This window comes from Sminthopsis crassicaudata, chromosome 2, assembly GCF_048593235.1.
Source record: "Sminthopsis crassicaudata isolate SCR6 chromosome 2, ASM4859323v1, whole genome shotgun sequence".
Taxonomy (NCBI): Eukaryota; Metazoa; Chordata; class Mammalia; order Dasyuromorphia; family Dasyuridae; genus Sminthopsis; species Sminthopsis crassicaudata.
Window position 1 is genome coordinate 369,310,067 of NC_133618.1, and position 22,945 is coordinate 369,333,011.

General features: G+C 39.0%; 1 protein-coding gene across 3 annotated transcripts in view; it reads right to left on the reverse strand.

Annotated features, from left to right (window-relative positions):
- Positions 1-535: 535 nt before the first annotated feature.
- The window catches only part of LOC141556654 (60 kDa lysophospholipase-like), a 126,153-nt gene continuing 103,743 nt past the window's right edge, over positions 536-22,945 (reverse strand). Inside the window, exons 13-16 of one of the 3 annotated variants that reach the window (XM_074291120.1) lie at positions 17,172-17,258; positions 6,933-7,032; positions 4,252-4,313; positions 536-1,174 (exon numbers count right to left, since the gene is read on the reverse strand). In XM_074291120.1, coding sequence (XP_074147221.1) covers positions 1,159-1,174; positions 4,252-4,313; positions 6,933-7,032; positions 17,172-17,258 — 265 coding nt within the window. In that variant the 3' untranslated portion in view covers positions 536-1,158. Of the gene's footprint in view, positions 1,175-4,251; positions 4,314-6,932; positions 7,033-17,171; positions 17,259-18,925; positions 19,038-22,945 lie in introns of those variants that run through there. The other 2 variants (XM_074291118.1, XM_074291119.1) reach the window with 2 other exon arrangements.

The following is a 22,945-nucleotide window of genomic DNA, read 5'->3' on the forward strand; positions in this document are numbered from 1 at the left end:
AAGAAATGGAATTATTGAAAATTTTCAAACAATATTAAAATGAAAAGGGATCTTGGAGACCATTTCACCTAATTGTCTTATTTTTGAAATGGGTAAACTGAGACCCAGAGAAGGGCAAGAAAGAGACTTGGGACCTTGATCACAGAGTAAATAAGTATTAAATCAATCTTATAATTTCAAGTCTGTGATTCTTACAGATTTTACCACATTGAATCTCCAATAAGCTGACTCTGTTCAAATAGACTAACTTTTAAAATATGAAATACAATGTTGAATGGATGCTTTTTTATATTTCATGACAGAAATGATAACAACAATTTGTCATTAGCAAATATCCTCAAAAAAACCCCAAAGCCTAAAATTTTAGGGTGATAAAAACAGTTTATATATATATATATATATATATATATATATATATATATATATATATATATATATATATATATATATATATGTGTGTGTGTGTATATATATATATATATGTATGTGTCTATGTGTATATATATATATATATATATACACATATATATGTACATATATATATACACAGACACATACAGATAGATGGTTTTATGTATTGAAAACCTTTGGATGTGCCAAAGTAATATTAAATTAAATACAGTAGAGAAACTTAGCCAGCTCTGCAAAGGATATTGCTGTAATGAGCAATATCAATACTGAATCTTTTTTCTTTCAAATCAACTTTTTTTGAAAAGTCAGTTCCTACTAGTTGTGAGTTTTTTGTCCTCATATGGACATTATTATCATGATGAAAAAATTAATAAATGTCAACTGGAATCAAATATACAAATATACAGTAGTTTGTAGTGTTAAATCTTACTGGGAAGCATAAAGAACCTGACAAGGGTCAGCAAGGCTTAGTGTGAAAAGGCATGGAAAAGGGCTGTGTGAAAAACCTAACAGACAATGGAGCTTAAACCACAAAGGATTTAGTTGTCCTGGGCATTCACAGGCAGTGGTAGAGGAGGGAAATGGAAGCAGGGAATTTTTCCCCTTTCCATAGCTCTCATTTGACTCCTTTCCTCTCCCAACCTTTAATACCAGGAGGATCGAAGGCAAGCTCAGCACCAGCAAGGGAGGGTTCTCAAAGGCAATAATTTCTCAATTGCTCTCTTCCTTTTCTGAGTGTAGGAAGCATCACAGTATGTCAGATCTAAAGAGGACATAAAAAAGGTCTGAGGTTAAATCCTACCTCTTCCAGGAAGCTTTTCTACCTCTTCCTCCTCCCCCTCCCCTTTTTTTAATCAGTCCTGTGATTTTATGTGTGTAGAGAGCTCCAGATTGAGCAATTTCTACTAATGCAAATTGGTTTTAGGGACTGGGAGGGGTTTGGAGAGGTTCTCCAGTCTCCATCCAATTCTCTTTCAGCTGATATCCTAGAGCACCTAGTATCTGGTCCACATTATTTATCTCCTGGACAATTATCCACTATCTGATGTTAATGTTCATAGTTCTTTAGCATGTGGGTTTTTGCCTCCTCAGACTAAAAGCTTCTTGGAGACAAGCCCCAGGTGAGCTCCTCCTCTATATTGCAAGATTAGAAGTTCCCAGAAGGCAAAGTCTGGCTCAAGCAACAAGATTTATCAATTGATCAGTTCTTTTTCAGCTATGTTGCTTAGAAAAAAAACAAAGACTAGTTAGGGCACAGACATGTATCAGGGGACTCCAATATGCTTGTTGATTAATTAACTGACTAACTGAAGTCTGACACAGCCTCCCCAAACAGATCTCTGGTGGGAGGAAAGAAGAGGGAGGGCATGTAAAGAGGCTGTCCTTAATGACTGTAAAATGTTGGTAATTAACTGCTTCACTCTTAATGACTTAGAGGAAATTAATTGTTTTGTACCCTTAATTCACTTATTTTGTACCTCTAATTCATCTCTTAGTATTATGAATTATACTTATGTGTATGTGTCAAAGTTCCTTCCAGACTCCGAGAACAAGGAACTTTATCTAAATTTCATATTGCCCTAGAGTACATGTTGTCCTCCCCATGAAATATTGCCTGACCCCCACCTCCAGAGCCTACATTCCTCAATATCTCTCTCTGTCTGTCTCCCTCCCCTTTCTTTTTCTCTCTGACTCTTTGTACATACAAAACAGATACACAAATAGAGTGGATAGAGAGCCAGCTTCATAAGTAGGGAGTCCAAATTCAAGTCTTGCTCCTAATATATACTGATTGTATGCACTTAGGCAAGTCACTTAATTTCTCAGTGTTCTAGGCAACTCTATATGACTATAAATCATAGAGAACACACTCATCTGCATTCATCGAAAGATTTCCTCATCCAGAAGTTTCCTACATCTATAAAATCACAAATCCTGTCCCTATTTTTGGTTAATACATTTCCCAACCTCCCTAGAGACATCCACTTGTAACAAAATCTTTAAAGAGAACAAAAAAAAAAAAAATTGAATTATATCAACAGTACCATGTTAGCCATCCACAGTCCACAGTCCCTCTCTCCCTCCCACCTCTCTCCTCTTCTTCCCCTCTCTTAATTATCTCCCTCTTTTAATATCCTCTAACATTGTCTTCTTGTGGTTCTTCAAACATTCTGCCACTAGGTTATAGTTATTTCTCAATATGAGAATATGTCTCACTCTTAACCCTCCCCTTTCCCCCTAGATTGTGAGGCAGATTGTGGCACAGTGGTAGAGTTATATGCCTAAATCAGAAAAACTTAAATTCAAATTCAGCTTAGTTTCCTCAACTGTAAATTGGGGCCTCAGATTGTTATGAGGATCAAATGAAACACTATTTATATAGACAGGTACTTAATGAATGCTTGTTTCCTTTTTTCCTGGTCTTATCCATGACTTTTCCCCTCAACCTCTTCCTCAGAGAATCATGGGTCCTACTCAATTGGCGGTCCATTGTTATGAGGACCAAATAAGTGAAAATGATCCCTAGCTCTTGACTTATAATGGAAAGATTCCTGGGTATGGAGTGAGGACTCGCGTTTCAAATATATTTATGAGCTCTTTGGCCATATGCAAATCACAATTTTTCTGAACCTTAATTCTTATTTCTGTAAAACAGGAACCTTGTTGGAAGAGAAACTTTAAATGGGCATTTTACACAACAGCACAGGACACTGACCAAACACATAGTAGTTCTTGTATTCTCTGTAACTTTTAGTCAATTCTGGGATTGTAAAGATATGACCTGCTGTGAAATCTCATTTTGGAAAGCCTACCTGTGTTCCCTTCCCATACCTTCACCAATGATTTGATACATGCCCATTTATTCTCATCAATATTTTGTATAAATAGTGAAGTAGGCATTGAGGTCATTAGTCAATCAAGTATTATAGTTTCTACTATGTGCCCAACGCTGTGCTAAGCACTTGCAGGTCAGAACTTTGGGATATTTTCTTAGATTTACAGTGGGAAGGACCCTCAAGCCATCTAATCCAAACCCATTTTTTTTTAACAAATAAGAAAACTGAGGCCCAAAGAGATTAATTGATTTGCTCAAAGTCATACAAGTAGTAAAAAGTAGAACCCACATCTTCTAACTTCAAATCCAGCACAGGACCTTCTCCAGTGTACATGCACCACTGCCTTCATTTGTTTTCTTTTCTTTTTTTTTTAGGCAAGTGACTTGCCCAGGATCACATTGGTAAGTGAAGCTGGATTTGAACTCGGAGCCTCTTGACTACAAGGTTGGGAATGTATTCACTCTGCCATCTTGCTGCCACTCTGCCTTGATTCTTGATCTTCTTTTTTGAAGGGGAGGCAAGAAGTAACAACAAATTGTGTGATTCTTTCCTAAGCATCTATTGAATTGGAATGAAGATAATACCACAAGTAACTGTCTACTTCTTGGTGCTGTTTGTGAATAAAGTGATTCACCTCAGTGGAGTTGGGGGAATGTGAACTTCCTGCCTCTGTCATTCACTATTAATCACTTTGGCCCTCAGATCCCTCATCTGTAAAATTAACAAACCATCATTAAGGTCTCTTTTCATTTTAAATCTATCACCCCAAGTATTATTTTAATACCTATGGTCTTTTATTCACATATCTTATCTCAGTAAATTCTTCTGATGAGATGCTCTTAATTCCTGTTCTCTGAGATCCCAAACCACTTCATTTGTCCATAAATTGGGCAGGGCAGAGCACTCTCAATCTTGGGGGGGTGTCTTATTCTATCCCCCAGGCTTCAGAGTCCCTTTTCTTTCCCAACACTTTTGCCTGGATATCTTTGTAAGTGCCCCTTACCTGGTTCCCATCCTGTGTTCTCTTAAGAGACTCACCAACTCTTGGTTCCCAGCTGTTTCTGCCTGAAAAGAAAGGTTCCAAATGGTTATTGCTGCAACTGTCTCTGGCAAACAATCCACAAGAATAGAAGGGGAAATCTCCTCCCTTCATCACCACCCAATGGATTTTCTGAAGGATGCTGAACAGAACTGGCGTACCCTCCCTATTAGGACTCTGACTTCAGGAACTGACCAATCCTCCAGCCTCTTTCTGTTCCTTCTCATCTAGGCTATATCCCCCATTGCTGTGACCCATAGCTCCTCTTCCTCTGTACTCCATCTTCCACCATGAAAGCTCTCAGAGGGGCCATTTTGTTCCTCCTGTCTCCCCCCAGTTGAATTCTTAAACAGCAGGGCTCAGATCTATTCCTGCCTCCAAACTATACATCCCTGTCTGCTGTATCTACTTAATCCAGCAATAACCTTGGTATCCAAAAAGTTCCTTTTTACTCAGTACCTACATGAATCACAGACTGTCAGAAATGGAAGAAAACTGAGAAACCATCTTCTTCAATACCCTCTCATAGACAAGGAAACTGAGGTCCAGTGGGAAGAAATACTTTGTACCAAGCCTTCCCTGGGTAAATGGATTATCAATTTAGCTCTCAACCAACATCCTCCTTTTACAAGTGAATAAAACAAAGCCCAGAATTGAGTGTCTTATCCTAGATCACACAATTAACAGGTAGAATTTGGGTTGAAACTTCTGGTACCCTATCTAATACACAATGCCTTATAATTTCTTGTTTTATCTACACCTGAACTCCCTACCATCACCACTACCACTGTCAAGGGTACTATTTTATTATACAAAGGTCAATCAATCAAGTAGCAAGCATCTATTAAATACCTACTATATGCGAGGCACTAAGCCAGGTGCTGAGATACAAAAACAAAAATAAAATAATCCCTGTTATCAAGAGCTTGCATTCTTTTAGGGGAAGACAGAGATAGATGTCCAGGTAAATATACACCTGTACACTTAAAGCTTTAATAGCTTAAAACTGCAAGAAGACTTTGGGACACCCATACACACACACACACACACACACACACACACACACACACACACACACACATACACACACACGCATTGCATTTTATGTATGCAAATACATAAATGTGTGTATATATGTATTTATGGGTGTGCATATGTATGTATACATACAAATAGAAGGTAATTGGCTAGGGGAAGACAATAGCAAATGGGGCATCAGACAAGGCTTCATGTAGCAGATTGTGTTTAAGCTGAGCTATAAAGGAATCTAGGGATTCTGAGGCAGAGGTAAGGAGCAAGAGCCTTCTAGGTATTCAACAAGTGTTTTCTGAGCCCAGCAATGGGCCCTACACAAAGCCTTAAGCTTCATTCTGCTAGGAAAAGGAGGGACAAAAAAAAGAATAAAAGGAAAACACCAACTTTTTGTATCCCAAATCTTATAATAAAGTTTTTAAAAGAAAAAAATGAATGTCAGTAAAACTACCTATATTACAAAAATCCAACATTCTATGCAATATTCTAAAAAAAATCATTCTTTATAGCTGTATCCCCAATACCTGCCAAATAATAGGCACTTAGAAAATCGCTGCTGATTGTTGCTGTTAGCATAAGTTTCTATATTTCTCTGTATTCACCATTGTAATCTTTATCATAGCACTTAATATTGCATTTTATTACATGATTCCCCAATCAATGGTCATCTACTTTGTTTTCAATATCACTATTAAATAGGTTGGTGTTTCTTCTCTTCACTGATCACCTTGGAATATAAGAATAGTGTGGGATATCTGGGCCAAAGGGTAGGGACATTTTAGCTACTTGGTTTGCATAATTCTAAATAGCTTTCCAAAATGGTTGCAAAGCATTAGTGCATCCATCTTTCCACAATCCCTCCAAAACTATGTTATTTTACTCAATTTGTTAAATATAAGGTCAAATAGTGTAGTTCTGATCTGTATTTCTCTTATTGTTAGTGATTTAGAACATTCATTCAGTTATTAGTGATTTTTTTTTCTCTTAAGAATTCTTTGGTCATAGCCTTTGCCCACTAATAAATTGGAGAATGGCTTTTGGTTTTGTTTGTGTCCACAAACTTTGAATATGTATATTTATATGTATATACACATATAAATGAATATAACATACTTATATAGACTCCTATCAGAGATGTTTGATATTTTTCCCCCAGAGAAAATGCCACCTTACCTAGATTTTTGCATGTGATCTTTATGAATCAGTATATCAAGTCTCTATGATTTAATATATAAAACCTATCTAACTTAGCTGATAAGTCTTGAGAGAGATAATAAATGTCCCACAGTCTATAAATATCAGAAACAGAACTTGAACTTAATTCCTTTGACTGCAGGTTTACCATATGCCACATTGCCCCTGTATAAAGTACTTAATTGAATTGACAATTATTATCCTCTCCTTCCATGATAGTAACACATCATAACTTAATTAGGGAGTGGAAACTTGAGATTCTGAGTTGACTCTGTGTAGGGCTTATGAGAACTCATGAAGTGCTTATGAGGATCTGGGACAACAGTGATCAATTCAAGGATTTGGGACAATTCTTTCATTTGTGTCCTCTTGCCCCTAAAATCTGTAAAATGTGTCCAGAACCACTAGGTCAGACTTACAACTTGCAATGGAGTTTGCCCGTCATATCCCGTCTGGAATAGGTCCACGCCTGCTTGTTGCCACGCCATCAGCCCATCCCTGTCACCACTTGCAGCCAGCCTGTTGGGAAGAAGCCGTCAACAGACCCAGCCCCGAGTCCCTAAGGTGGTGGCAGCATCGGGCCACGAGTAGCATCTTGTGTCAACCAGGGAGATGCAGGCCAAGAGCCCAGGGTGGGAGAAAGGAGATGATTATGACAGCCCCAAACAGCTGAGCAAGCAGCAGCCTGGGGGATGGGGGCTGGGAGGGGGAGGGAATTCAATGTGAAAATTAATAGGGCAGAACAGAGTCTAGTTTCACCCAGTGGGTGTGACCATGACTAACCAGAGAGAGACACAGAGGAGAGAGAGCGTCTCCAGTTTCATATTTCACAACATGATTTTTTCTCCCTCTGGCACTTTAAGAGCAGAATGGTTTTTAGCCAATAGTTCAAAGCAGGAGAGAAAGAGGAGGGAGGGAAAGAAGATGAGAGAGAATACAGCTATTTGACCATATCATCTGGGAAGTGGAGAATGAGCATCCCAGAGCTAAGAATAGTTCCATGACGTTGCTCCACCAGCCAGAAGCAAGGAAGCAACCTTATTTATCAAAATGCCCACTGTCAGAGAGAAGGAAAGGCAGACTGTATCGTTCTTTTACCCTTCAGGTTCTGCCCTGCTTACTGAATAAAATACTGACTTCCTCCATCCTACCCCTTCTCAACTGGGCCACCTTAGAAAAGGTTCTATTCCTATGGCCTCTCCAAGAGAATGGGTAAAAGAGAAGGCCATAATGTGCTGAAGACAAGAGAACATCAGAATTCTTCAATCTCTGACATGAAGGGTCTGTGAGTTCTGAAACACACACCCAAGTTCAGGTGGCTGAGGAAAGGGGCTTTCAGGTACTTAGCTACAGATGACAATCTTTCATTGTTGAATCTTTCAGTGTATGCTTTATCTTAAACTCTCCAGCATCTCTGGAATACATCCTACTACCCACCCCTCACCCACCCTCCAACAAAAGCTCTCCTCAGTGATACACAGGGATGGAGACCCTCCATCAGGGACATGAGGCAGGAAAAAGCAAACACTGAGAAAGTAACCAGGTAACCAGATTCCCCAATGAGGACAACTCAGGGACACTGAGATTCCATCTGGTTTTCCTTCCTTTCCATCTCTCCACCCTTCCTCCTTGTTAGCACGATATAAATGAGTTTGGAACATCACATCTGAAAGCCTGAACTTCCCACAGGCAACTTGGGAAGGGGAGAGAAGAGACAGGATGGTGCCCTCATTAAGATTATTGACAATAATTGCTGTCTTCCTGCCCCCACAGTTGAATTGTCCAGCCTTCATGTTTGTGGTAATAGTGGGGAGGGAACAGCCTTAAGCATTTCTAAAGAAAACCAGGGTGCTTCCAAAATCCCTTTCAGCTCTATCAATGAGAGATAGAGAACTCTGTGTCCAAACTTCTCCAAGAAGCCCCACTGCCCAAGGCTCTAGGGAAGGTAGACAGTAGGAGAGGAAGAACAAATCTTGTTCCTTATGGAAAGCTGAGTCACAATCAGTGCCACACAAAAGAACCAACCTAGATCTGTTTTCTTGAAATTCTGGAGCTCCCAAACCTAGTTCTTATCTTCTAGATGCCAACTTCCCTCCCAGGGAGGGAGGGCCTCCAGTATTACCCAATGTGCCAGGTTACTAATCAGAAACATCTCTTTCATCCCCCTTTATCTCCACCCCTTCCAAGTGCTCAAGTAATAGGGTAGGGTTATTTCCCAGGGTGACTAATACCCCCATTTCCATAGCTAAGAGGCCAGGGAAACCTACCCCTGGAAGTATCCAGAGTCAGTCCTTTTCCTGGCCGTGGGAGCTTCCTAAATCCTGACTTCAGGGCAAGTTGGAAGTATGGGAGAGTGAGGAGAAGGAAAAGATATAGACAAGAACTCTCAGAATTTAGGAAAAATCTGAGACCTGGAAAGGAGCTAAGGTTTTTGCCCTCATGAATCTATTGCACTCATGCCTGTTCTGCCAGCCCAGGGAAAGGAGACCACATAGAATACATGTCTCTAGCATTTTGGGTTAATGCTGCTCAAGATGATCCTCCCAGGCAGATCATGGACAATGATGATGATGGTGGTGGTGGTGGTTATAGTAATAACATTTAGATAGAGTTTTCAGATTTACAAAGTGCTTTCCTCACAATAATCTTGTGAGCGAAATAGTACATTATTATTATCACCCTCATTTTGTAGATGAAAAAAAACTGAGGCTTGAAGAGGCTGAGAGGCCCAATGTCATCAAGCTATCAGATTCAGTTTGCTTCTATTCTAAGATTTTGGTTCTATTCTCGATCTCCGATAAAAGAAACGCTCCTAGAAGACAGAAGGAACAGGAGGAAGGGATCATCAAAGGTGCCTCTGGACATTGAATTCCTTACCAGTGAGCCTACCAAACTCCTAAAGAGATACCATGGCATGCTAGTGTTTAGTGAATACTGAGCTAGCTACCTCAAAAAATAATTCACAGGATCATAGACATTTAGACAGGTAAGATCCTAGAGAACAATTAGGAGAGGAAAGCTCTTCATTTTATAGACAAGTCAACTGAGACCAAGAGTTTAAATGACTTGCCCAAATCAATATAAATAGCAAGTAATAGAAATAGAATTTGGCTCCAGATCCTTTCCACAATACCAGGATGTCTTCAAGAGAAATATGCCCTTACCCTGCCTCTGCACCCTAGCTCCTTTCAACAACTCCCCCAACCCAGGGTCTGGACTCTGACAAGGTACCTAAGCCAAGGAGACAGGACAAAGCCATCCTAAAACATTCTGAAGATCCTACTGTAGCTCTGTCTCCCACTTCCAAGTTATTCAAGAAACTTTAAAAAGATATATACATTGTCCCCAAGGAAAGATTTGCTTCCAAGATGCCTTATGCAAAAACATAAGCATTAATAACATCCTTTTAAACAAACAGAAGATAAACTGAGTTGGAAAAGACTTAAAAAACATCCTTTTTGACCCCTTCATTTTATAGATGGGGAAAGATGAGAAAGGAGTAGCTTTTCCAAGATCACAGATCCTGAATCACTGAACTCAAAACTTAGGATCATCTAGGATCACTTGGAACAGAAACAGATCTTAAAGTACATCTAAGAAAATAGGATGAAAAGCTCCTTTCCTTCTTAGGATTCTACCTTCTTATTCAATAAACATGTGTACCATTTTCTCCAGAATCTATCCTAGAGAGGGCCTAGAATATTCAAAGTCTCTGCTAATTAAGCTATGGTGGGAAGGAACCTTGATTATGATCAGAGATCAGAGATAACTCAGTATCTCTTTTCCCTAAGTATTAATCATAAGTTAGTAATAAACTCTTTAAAGAGTTAATCACAGCTCAGCACCAGCACTTTTGATGGGGAAGAGAAATGGGCCTGGCACCCTGCCCTCTCCAGGTTTCTCTCTCATCCAGAATTGTCTGTCCTTAATTTTGCAGAGGATGCTATTTCTATCTTTTTCCTCATTTTACAAAGTGAGGAAAGTTTTTATCCAGGGTCAAGTTGACACCTCCCTCTAGAGGAATTACTTCATCTCTAAAAGATGCCATTATTGTTTGGACCTTGAGCTCACTTTACGGTGGCTCTTATTTCAATGAAATGTCCCCAACTGGATATGCTATGGAATAAGAACCCAGAACCAGGAACCAGAAAACCTGAGTCTCCTGTGTCAGCCCTATAATCATTGTGGATAAGTCATTTCATAGAATAAGAGAAGCATAGATCTGGAAATGGCCTTAGAGAATATGAAGTTCCACCTCCATTTTGTAAAGAAGGAAACTGAGGGAGGGGAAAGGATTTGTTTAAGATTACCCAGCAAGGGGCAGCTAGGTGGTGCAATGGATAGACCACCAGCCCTGAAGTCAGGAGGAACTTGAGTTCAAATCTGGTCTCAGACACTTACTAGCTGTGTGACTCTGGGCAAGTCACTTAACCCCATTGCCTCGCAAAAAAACAAGAACAAAAAGATTACCCAGCAAGTCCAGGTCATTGACAAGACTCAAACCCATAGTCTTGTCTCAATTCAAGTCCACAATTCTTTCCACTATGTCATTCCTTCAAATGCCCCTCTCTGAACTTTGATGTCCTTATTTATTAAAAATGTTAATGAATTGAAGGCAAAAAGACTGGACCATTTCATGTAGCTGTATAATCTATTCATTAAGTTAGGACTTTGGTGTCCAGATTGCTTTTTGTGCAAGAGACACATTAAAAATGAAGCTAGTGTGGTATAATATGAAGAACAACGAATGAGTCCAGAATGACCAGGCTTCACATCCCAGCTCGGCTACTTGCTCCTTGTGTAACCTTGGACATCTAACCTCTCAGTTTCCTCATTGATTGACTCAAATCCCACCTTTCTTTTGGTAGAGGGAGAAATGTACAGACCTGTGATTTCATTAGTTAGGGAACTCTCAATGAGGAAACCCCATTCTATCAATGCAGACCAGCAGTGGTTCTGCAATTTAGACTTAAATACTTTAGTCACTACAAGTGTCTTTCCCAGGATCAAAATCAGTATGTGTCAGAGCAAGGATCCAAAAACAGGTCCACCTGCCTTGAAAGCTGGCTCTCTATCTACAAGACTACATTGTTTTTCATGAGGCAATCTTATCTCTTTGCTCCTATGAAATTAGCTATCCTCTCAGAGACAACCCCCCCCCCACTCTCAACACCTACATGCATTCCCTAGATGTCAACTCTTTCTTTTCCATTCTAAGACTAAGAAGGAAAAGAAATAGTAGACATAATGCCATTCCTCCAAGGGGCCATTTCAATGTACCATTGTCTTAGCTAGAAACTCAAGGGAAGGGAAAAGGATGACACTTGAGTATCCATAGAATTTAAATACCTAAAAGTCTTCTTCCTCTTTTTTCCTTCCTTCAGTCTTTTAGTGGGAAAGAATTGAGGAATACATGAGAGATCAGTGAAAAAATTTAGATAGCTTTTTCTTTTTCCAAGTGAAGAGAGATCTGGACCTGGAGTTAGGAAGTTGTGAGTTCAAATCCCACCTCAGATATTTAATAGCTGTGTGACCCTAAGCAAGCCATAACTTCTGTTTATCTCAGTTTTTTCATTTATAAAATGGGAATAATAATAATTATAGCACCTGCCTGCCAGGAATCCTATAAGCTATAAGAATGAAATGAGAAAACATTTGTAATGTGCTTTGAAAACCTTAAAGTATTCTATAAATGCTGGTATGGCAGAAAAGCCTTGAGATAGTATAAGGAGATTCAGGTCTTGATAATGGTACTCATTTGCTGTGTGACTGAGCAAATTTCATCCCCAACTTGGTCCTCAATAATCACCTCTATAACATAAGAAATGAGAGTTTTATTCCCTTCTTCCTTGATCATACTAAATTCAGTTCTGGGTACCATATTTTTAAGAGTCACACTAACAAGCTAGAACAAGGACAAACAAAATGAGGAACAGACCTAGAGACCCCACATGAGGGGAGTGATGGAAGGGACAGGGATGTTTTAGTTTGAAAAACAGAAGACTCAGAAGAGGAGATGATTGCCACTTTCATTTGTAGAGTTGAGATTTATCCTCCTTAAGGGTAGCCTTTTGTCCTTAATTTTCAAAAAGGATCAATGACATCATAGGTGATGATTAGCACATGAGTTGGATTTAAGTGAGGCAAAGTCATCAGCCTCACTTTCTCTTCCATAGTCATCAGGATGATGGCAAGACAAAGATCAGGAGGCAAAGGTCATCACCTTGGAGTCTTTGATGTCTGACCAAAGTGCACCACTGTACTGGCTTCACTTGCCTTCAAGGCCATTGGAATGAATCCACACATTCCACCAGAAAGAATCTTCACATGGTTTGTGGTAGACATTCCCCTAACCCACTGACAGATTTGAGGCCTGTCAGTTACCTTCAATGTGTCTTCTCCTATCTGCCGAGACAGGTTTTCACCAGGTTGTGACCTCTGCACATAGGAGAGCTTCTTGGAGCCACAGGTGAGGCTCACAGGTGAGAATTGGGTGACAGGTGGCTACCAAAGATAAATAAGCAGCCCTGAAAAGATCAAGTCTTCCCACTAAAGGAACTCGAGATTCCTAAACACAGGGTAGAAGGAAGGGTAATGGGTAGAAGTTGCTAAGGCAGATTTTGACTCTCAAAATGTTTAACTTGATAGAGGATGAATTTCCAGCCACTGGATGTCTTCAAACACGGAACAGATCATTTTTTGAAGGAGATGTGGGAGAAAGGTTTCCTGTTTCTTTTAAAGGATGGACTGGATACTCTCTGAGATTTCTTCCAGACCTAAATCTATGATCCCTCTGAGATTCCTTCCATCCTGGAGATACTATGACTCTTGAGGCCAGTTAAGGTGAAGGAGGGAGCAAGGAGACAGCTAGTCAACCTTCACTGATAGTCCAACTGACTCAGCTGCCCATCACTCCCAGACCTTTAGTTTCTTGAGGAGGCTGGAATGGAGACCACACTACCTACCAATTATCTCCCTGACTCTGGGAGTAGAAGGTCCTTGATGGGGCAGTAGCAGGAGAGTACGATGTGAGGGATAGGTTTTGGGAGAAATATGTCTACAAGGGTTTGGAAGGCCTGTTCACATTAATGCAGATGCCAGGGAAAGGCAGAAGAAAGGGGTTGTCTTACATCTAAACGTATATCATCACTCTAAAAACATACTTAGCATTATTAACTTACAGTGTAATTAATTTATAAGACCCCTTCGAATTCTGACAGATCATCTTATAGAGATGGGACACAGAAAGGATGAATGTTAAAAGCCTGTTCTATGGGAACAGCACATAAGAGGACCATCCAAGATTGGCTTCATCGCTGCTTTTTCCCAGAACTGACTGCTTCTTTGGGCCCCACAGGAATTCTGCCAGTATCCAGATATTTCCTTAACACACCATTCATTCCCTCTCAGCATTTCCTCTAATGTCCAAGACCCTTTGAGATGTTTTCTAAACTCTCTCCCTCTTCTTTTTCTTTCTTCTATTATCTTTCTCTCTCCCATTCATTCTTTTCTTCATTCATCTTTCCCCCTCTATTATCTTTTTCTCTCCTACTCCCTCTCCTCATCTCATTATTTTGCCCCTCTTTTCTCTTATCTTTCTCCTTCAGCCCCTCTCTCTTCCTCTCCCTTTTCTCTTCTGTTTCATCCTGCTCATACATGCCTCATCATTCTCTCCTTTATCTTGCCCTTTTCTGTCTCATCTTTCCCTCACCCTAATTCTCTCTCCAGTTAGACAGGTTTTACAGGGACTATCTAAGCCCTAGTCCAGGACCATCTTCTCCTCAGTGAAGAATGTCATTCTGGGAGTGCCTTGGGCAGGAGGGTGAGACAACAGGTGGGTGAGGTTGCATGAAAGTCAGAGGGGGAAGGTGCTGGGCATGTCTATTGTAGGAAAGCATCCTCCCACCCACCATTTTCTCTCTGAAGTTGCTGCCTTCTCACTCTGAAAGCAGGAGGCAACAAAAGGAGAGGAAGTTTATTTTCCTAAGAGTTGGAATTTTTTTAGGCACTGGGAAAAGGATTGGACTTTGAGTCTGGTTACCTGGGATAATTCACACAGCTTGCTACTTCCTGCCTGTTTGGGCATTGTCATTCCCATTTCTGGATTTTAATTCTCTCAACTGTAAATGAAGAGGATTAAGTAGATGGAATCTAAGGTCCCCAAAGGTTTGAGAGTCAGTGATCACGTGAACTATCAGATAAGAAGAATTCTTTTTGCTTCTTGATTCTAACTTTGTTGTGTGACATCCCAACAATCTCTGCTATTTTTGAACTTCTGTGATCGTACAAGTTTGAAAAGAAATAGTGAGGGAGGGCTTGGATGGGAGGCAAGATCTAATCTTAGTGATATCATTTTTTCTGGTCCATGAGAAAGACTTTTGGATGTGAGATCAGAGGACCTGAGTTCCAATACTGTCTTTGTTATTTCCCATTTCACTTTAGGAGCCTTAGTTTCCTCATCTGGGGAAGGAAGGAAGGAAGGAAGGAAGGAAGGAAGGAAGGAAGGAAGGAAGGAAGGAAGGAAGGAAGGAAGGAAGGAAGGAAGGAAGGAAGGAAGGAAGGAAGGAAGGAAGGAAGGAAGGAAGGAAGGAAGGAAGGAAGGAAGGAAGGAAGGAAGGAAGGAAGGAAGGAAGGAAGGAAGGAAGAGAGGGAGAGAGGGAGAGAGAGAGGGAGGGAGGGAAGGAGGGAAGGAGGGAAGGAGGGAAGGAAGGAGAAAGGAAGGAAGAGAGGGAGGGAGGGAAGAAAAGGAAGAGATGGGAGGAAAAAAAAATTTACTCAGTGTCTATTATGTGCCAGACACTGTACTAAACACTTTACCATTACTATCTCATTTAATCCTCACAATAACACTAGGAAGTAAGTGCTATTATTATCCTGTTATCAACAGCTGAGGCAATTGAGGTAGATATAAACTAATGACTTGCTCTGGATCACACATTTAGTAAGGATCTGAGGCTGGATTTGAATTCGGATCAGAAGGGTCCACAGCTATATCTACTGCACCACCTAGCTTCAAGTGAAAGGTTTGATTAGATGATTTTTAAGGTACCTTCTGGCTCTGCTTATATGATGCTATGATTTTTTACATGGAATATTTATCCAAGGCCACATAACTAATAAGTGTCATAGCCAATATTTGAACTCCTATCCCTTGAACAAAGTCTAATGTCACTACCACAGAAGTTACCTCTCTGTCTATAGCATTAACTAGCAGGCTGGAGGACAAAAGATTCACATACAAGCTCTGTTTTGCTATTCCCAGGCCATTGGGTTTTAGAGTCCACTAAGGCTGAGATCTCCTCAGTCACAAAGATATTCCTAGATTCTAACAAAGAAGTAGAAAACTTTAGAGTTGGGAAAAAAGGCTTAAAATATAGACCATGCAGTGCAAAAATGTTTGTGGCAGCCCTTTTTGTAGTGGCTAGAAACTGAAAATTGAATGGATGCCCATGAATTGGAGAATGGCTGATAAACTGTGGTATATGAATGTTATGGAATACTATTGTTCTGTAAGAAATGACCAGCAGGATGATTTCAGAGATGCTTGGAGAGACTTTCATGAACTGATACTGAGTGAAATGAGCAGAACCAGGAGATCATTATACACTTCAACAACAATACTCTATGATGATCAATTCTGATGAACGTGGCCATCTTCAACAATGAGATAAACCAAATCAATTCCACTTGTTCAATAATGAATAGAACCAGCTGCACCCAGTGAGAGAACTCTGGGAAATGAGTGTGAATCACTACATAACATTTCCAATTCCTCTGTTTTTATTCGCTTACATTTTTGATTTCCTCGTCAGATTAATTTTACTTATTTCAAAGTCCAATTCTTCTTGTGCAGCAAAATAACTGTATGGAGATGTATACGTATATTGTATTTAACATGTACTTTAACATGTTTAATATGAATTGGTCTGCCTGCCATCTGGGGGAGGAAGTGGGGAAAGGAGGGGAAAAGTTGGAATAGAAGATGTTGCAAGGGTCAATGCTGAAAAATTACCCATACATATATCTTGTAAATAAAAAGCTATAATAAAAAAAAAATAGAACATACAATAGAACATTCCAGTTGGAAGGAGTTTCAAAACTAACAAACATAGAATGTCAGAGTTGGAAGGGTTTTAGAACATGAATATCAATGTCAAAAGGAGCCTCAAAATCATAACTTACCACTTTTCAAAACTGGAACCACTCTTATATCACAAAATAAGAATGTCAGAGCCCAAAGAGATATTAGAATCTATCTAGTTCAATAGCATTTTACAGAGTTCAAATTCAGACCAGAGCAGAGACTTGCTCAGTGTTGAGTTTAATGTGCTAAGTTAATGTCAGAGTGAGGTCTGGCACCTAGGACTTAGGATTCCCAAACCAGGGTTCTATATTCTCTATATCCAATGATGAAGGGTCATAGGGACTTTATTTCTGTGAACCTCTGAAGGCCAATAGAACAGGTCATCATATCCCTAACAAAGGGCTACTCTTTTTCCCAAGAGAGCTATTCTTAAATTCTCCTGAGGGATTCTGTCCATCAAGAACAAACTCCACTGGATGCTCCCTCTAGGAAGATTGCCATTTGGGTAAATCTTGATAGCACTGGGGAGGGCTGGGTATGGGGGCAGCTCAGGGATACAGCCTGTGCCTCTTACCTGCAAAGCTCAGTCCCTGCATCTTGAAGCTCTTGAGGAGACAGATGAGCACCTGCATCCTTGAGGAGCTGGATGATATCTCTGTGCCTGTGGGGGGGAAAAAACCATAAAAATTGCTTTGTTTTCTCTTCCTAGAAAGTTTAGCATGGTGTCTTAGAAATAATGTTGGATTGGGTATCAGAAGATTTATGTATCCAACTCAGGTCTAACATTTAGTACTTCTATGATCTTGGAATTCATTTCCTCATTGGTAAAATAGTAGAAAGGAGCAGGGGTGGACTGGATGACCTTCCATCTAACTCTAGATCTCTGATAATAGGATTTTTGGAACGTATTTCCCAAGGATTGGTTCCTAAGGAGGAAAAATTTCCTCTACCTGCCTCAAGGCTATGTCTAGCAAGATATCAGAATTATGGAATCCCAGAATCCGGGAGCTAGAAGAGATTTCACATTTACTGAGCAAGAATTCCTTCACAGTGTCCCAAATAGAAAATCATCCAACCACTCTTTATGATAACCAGTGATGGTTGAACTTTACCCTCACAGCCCTTTCCATTAGTGACTGATTCTAGTTTTTATACAGCTTAGGTTAGATGACTTCTAATGTTCTTTCCAATTCTGAAATTTTTTGACATTATTTTTTCTTTTGAACCTGACTGCGCTTCTTGATAATTTCTCCTAATTGTTCCTTGGCCTATCCTATGGGGACCAAATAAAACAAATTTAATTTTTCTACCTCATTATAACATTTTGATTACTTGAAGAAGCACCACTCACACCTATTATATTGGATAATATGATAGAAAAGAAAAATGACAGATGCAGGAGGAGGTGTAGCAAAATAGATTAAGTCATTGTGAACTGTGAATTGTTCTAACCATTCTGAAGAACAATTTGGAACTATGCTTAAGCTGCTATAAAACTGCATATTCTTTGACCCAGCAGTACTAAATTTGTATCCCAAATAGATCAAATGAAAAGGACCTGTATATACAAAAATATTTATAGATCTTTTGGTGATGGTGAAAAACTGAAAACTGAGGGGATATCTATCAAGTGGCGAATTGTCTAGACAAATTGTTATACAATTGTGATGGAACACCATTATGCTATAAGAAATAACGAGAGGAATGGTTTAGAAAAACCTGGGAAGATTTAGATGAACTAACAAAATGAAACTAGCAGAACCAGGAGACTATTGTACATAGTAATTACAACATGGTAATAACAATAATCAACTGTGAAAGATTTAACTTCTCTGATTAGGACAATGATCCAAAATAGTTCTAAAGTATTAATGATGAAAAATGTCATCCACCTGGAGAAATATGAGAGAAACTTTGAGTGCAGGATTGAAGCACATTTTTATTCACTTCATGTTTCTTTTTTTTTTTTGCAACATTATTGTTAGTATAAAAACAATGTCATATATATGACTTCATGTATATAATTGATATCATATTCCTTGCTTTCTCAATGGTTAGGGGAAAGGCTGGAGGGAGTGAATTTGAAACTCAAAATTCTAAAAACAAATATTAAAAAAAAAAAGTTGCCCCCTCCACCCAATACTTGAAGACAGTCACATCATATACACTCTAAATTCTCTCTTACCTAGGTTTTCATTATCCCTATTTCCTTCAGCCAATTCTCATTATGTCATGATCTCTGGTTCCTTCATAATACTGGTCACAATCCTCAGAAAATTCTTTAGCTGGTCAGTGACCCTGTACAGAACTAAGCAGGATCTGACCAGGGCAAGGGACTATCTCCTAGCTTAAAACTCTCAGAAGACCAATTAGATCCTGAAGCTCTTGAAGAGACAAATGAGCACCTGCATCCTTGAGGAGCTGGATGATATCTCTGTGCCTGTGGGGGGGAAAAACCATTCCCCTGATTGTGGCTCCTAAAAGACTAGGTTGAAAGCATTGAATTTGGGTCTCTGCAAAATCCACTGGGGAAGTTGCTGTCATTACATTGCCTCCATACTGACAGCTCCAGTTAGATAATGTCTTTTCTAAAATGTGGCAACTGTGACTTATTTAGTGGAAAGAAATCTGGATTGGGAATAAGAAGGCCCTGTATTCAAATCTCAGCTCTACCACTTACTAGCTATGTAACCTTAGGCAAATAATTTCAATTCTCTGGCTTTTAATTTCCTCATCTGTAAATTGAGGAGTTTAGATCAGATAATCTCTCAAGTTCCTGGCAGGTCTTAATCTATATTACAATGATCACTACTGGAACTCTTCTTGTACTCTAAAGTACAAGAAGCTGTGGTTCCTTCAAAGGGTCTAGCATTTTCCTAGGGAATAACTTTATAGGCAATAATATTGGGTTAATACACTTATTTTTTAATGTATTCATTGTTGTGAGGTTGTACCAAAAACCACCTAGGCAGAAGAAGAAAAGAGATGAATAGTTTAGGAAGCAAACAATAATAAACCTGGCATGAAGGCATGATATAGAAGTGATGAGAGCCATCAATCATCCAGATTTTGATAGAGAACTCTGTGTGTGTGTGTGTGTGTGTGTGTGTGTGTGTGTGTGTGTGTGTGTGTGTCTGTTTCTCTTTCTCTCTGGAAGAATACAGCAGATAATGAATTCTTGCCTTGCTTTAAGATTTTAGTCTTCAAAAGATGGAGAAAGCAATAACATGAGTTCATTATAACCAGTAAGCTGGTTGCTAAAGTAGAAACTTAGGAGGAAAGTTCCATCTTGGAATTTGTGATAGAAAAGGAGAAGGAAAATTAAGCACTCCAGTGTTTTTGATGACAGATTTCAAAAGTAATAAAAGGCACAAAGGCAAAATTTTATAGACTACAATGATGCAGGGAGACATAGCTTTTAAAGAGATGTCTAGCTTTCAAGAATAATATTCTTAATAGTTCTCCGATTACAGAAACAATTCCTATAGGGAAGAACAGAGTAAACTCTCTAAAGTGACTGATGTGAATACACGGGCTAGATTTTTTAAAATAAGTTTTAAATTTATAAATCAATAAATGTAAATGAAGATCCTCCCAACTGGTTCTTTCCTATTCACAAGAGGAAAACAAAATACGGCAGCCTCATCATTAAAATAGATTACATAAGCAAATGGGTTCTAAAATACATTAAATTAAAAACCTCTAACTAAATACCAAAATAAAATTCTTGAAAATTAATGGAGAGACTAATAAAATTGAAAGTTTTTTTAAAAAATTAACTAAAAAACTAGGAACTGCTCTTTAAAAAAAATTTAATAGTGAATAAGTCATTGGCTAAATTTGAATCAAAAAAGAAGAAAATCAAATTTACCTGTATCAAAAATGAAAAGGGTGAATTCACAACCAATAAAGATAAAATAAAAGCAAGCATTAGGAGCTGGTTTGCCCTACTATATACCAATAATACTGACAAAGTAAATTAAATAGATGAATGTTCATAGAAGTAAATGGGTTGCTGAGTACAGTAGCTGGTAGTCCTTTCTACTAGTGAGTCTTAGACAGAGGATCTCTTGAGCTCAGGAGTTCTAGACCACAGTAGTTTAAATCTTTCAAGCATCTGAATTAAACCTGACACCATTATGCTGAGCTCCCAAGGATAGAAAGGCCATTAAGTTTCCTTAAGGAAAGGGTGAACTGGCCCCTATTGGAAACAGAAGTGATCAAAGCTCTCAAGTTGATCAGTAGTCAGATTGGAAACATGAACAGATAATATACTTCCAGTCAAAGTGAAACTCACCCCATCTCCCACTTCCCAAATAAATGGCTGAATGAATAAAGAGATAAATAAAAAAAAAAAAAAAATAGATGGATGAATATACCAAACTAGCAAATGTGTTTAGAAAGTAATTAAAAGCCTAGCGCTAACTGAGAAAACATAGCAGCTGAATGATACTATACACTGGTCTGTGGCCTAAATATAATACAAGGTTTGAGCCCTTTGTTTTAGAATATGGTATATTTTTGTAATATCAGCATTTTTAGTTTTAAAACTTTACTTTTGTATGTTAAAACTTTGGTAATTTTCAAGTAAAAGAATTCAACATTTGATATAAAACTGACAATAGGAAATTGATTAACTTTATATTTAAAATACACTTATGTGTAATAGAAGTGAGTACAGGTAAAACATAGAGATGAAGACAAAAGTATCCTATCATCCTGGAGTGATAGCTTTAGAAGCACCAAAGCTCCCAAAGAGATAAGGCCCTCATAAATACTTAAGACAATAAAAAGAGGGTGTGGCTGTTTAAAAAAGTTATCTTGGAGGCAAGCAAAAGATGAAAAAGGAGATAGGACTGCTATTCAGAGTGGATAGGATAATGGGAATGGATAATGGAAAGAGATAGAAATAGATGATATTAGAAAACAAGCTTGCCAACAACTCAGAGCAACTCAAAGGGCATGTACAGGAAATTACTGAATTATTGAAACCCAGAAAACATGAAGATTCAAGTAGCAAAACAAAGGATGGGTCAAACAAATCACAGCAATGTCAAAATTATTGACATTTCAGGAAACTTAGAAAACTGAAATAGTCTTAAGCACTCGATTTCAGGAAATTGTTCAAGAAAACTTTCCACAGACTTCTGGCCAAGATGGCGGAGAGGAGGCACACAGCTGCTTGAGCTCCATGTTTTCTCTCAGAATTTATTTCATGATAAGCCTCAGAATTAATGCTTGACGGGGAAAAAAACCCACAAATAATTACCAACAGAAGACATCCTTGAAATTCGCCAGAAAAGGTCTTTTTTTGCTCAGGGGAGGGACGAACAGACTGGGCACAGGCTGAGGGCAAGTACCGAGATTGAGGCAGGCAGCTCACACTGCTCAGACCGGAGGGGGGAGGGGTGCGATCTCTGCTGTTTTGGTGGAGAGACCTTTACCCCAATGTGGATATTCCATCTTGGCAGCAAGCCAGGATCAGAAGAGAAGCTGTAAACACAGTAAAGAATAAAACCCCAGAAAGCTAGCATCTCTCAGGACCTGGCACCCCTACCCCTACCCCCACCCCCACCTGGAGTGACTCAGCCCGTTCTTAGAGCCTCAGAGCACAGATGCAGTGCAGCCATCGCTGTCCTGCTAGTGCCTTGCTGCTGTTTTGTAGATGAAGCCCAGTAACACCATCCAGCCCCATCCCCTCCCAAAAGCAGATCATTTGTTTTTCTTATTCATTTGTTTTCTTTGATTCTGCTCTGACAAAATGAACAAAAAATTTAAAAGGGCTCTAACCATTGACAGCTTCTGTATGGATAGAGAGCAGACTTCAAACCCTGAGAAGACTAAAATCAGATTGTCTCCAGAGGAATCCCCACAGGGGGATATGATTTGCTCCTCAATACACAAGACTCTCATAGAGGAAATCAAAGAGGCTCTCACAAGAGAGCTAGAAAAGAAATGGGAAAAAGGGAAGGGAAGCTTGGCAAGAGAGTCTGGAGAAGTCATCCCATGCATTTCAAGACAGAGTAGATAAAGAAATCAAATCATTGAGAAACAAAATTAGTGAATTGAAAAAGGTAAATAACTCCAAGGAAAACAGGATTGATGAGTTGGAAAAAAAAAATGACTCTCTAAAAATTAAAATTGATGAAATGGAAAAAAATTCCATAGAAGAAAAAAACTCACTTAAAAACTAAATTGGACAATTACAAAAAGATATTTAAAAAGTGAGTGAAGAAAATACATCATTGAAAATCAGAATCAAACAAGTAGAATTGAATGACTCAAGGAGAAACCAAGAAGTAGTCAAGCAAAACCAGAAAAATAAAACAATGGAAAAGAATGTCAAGT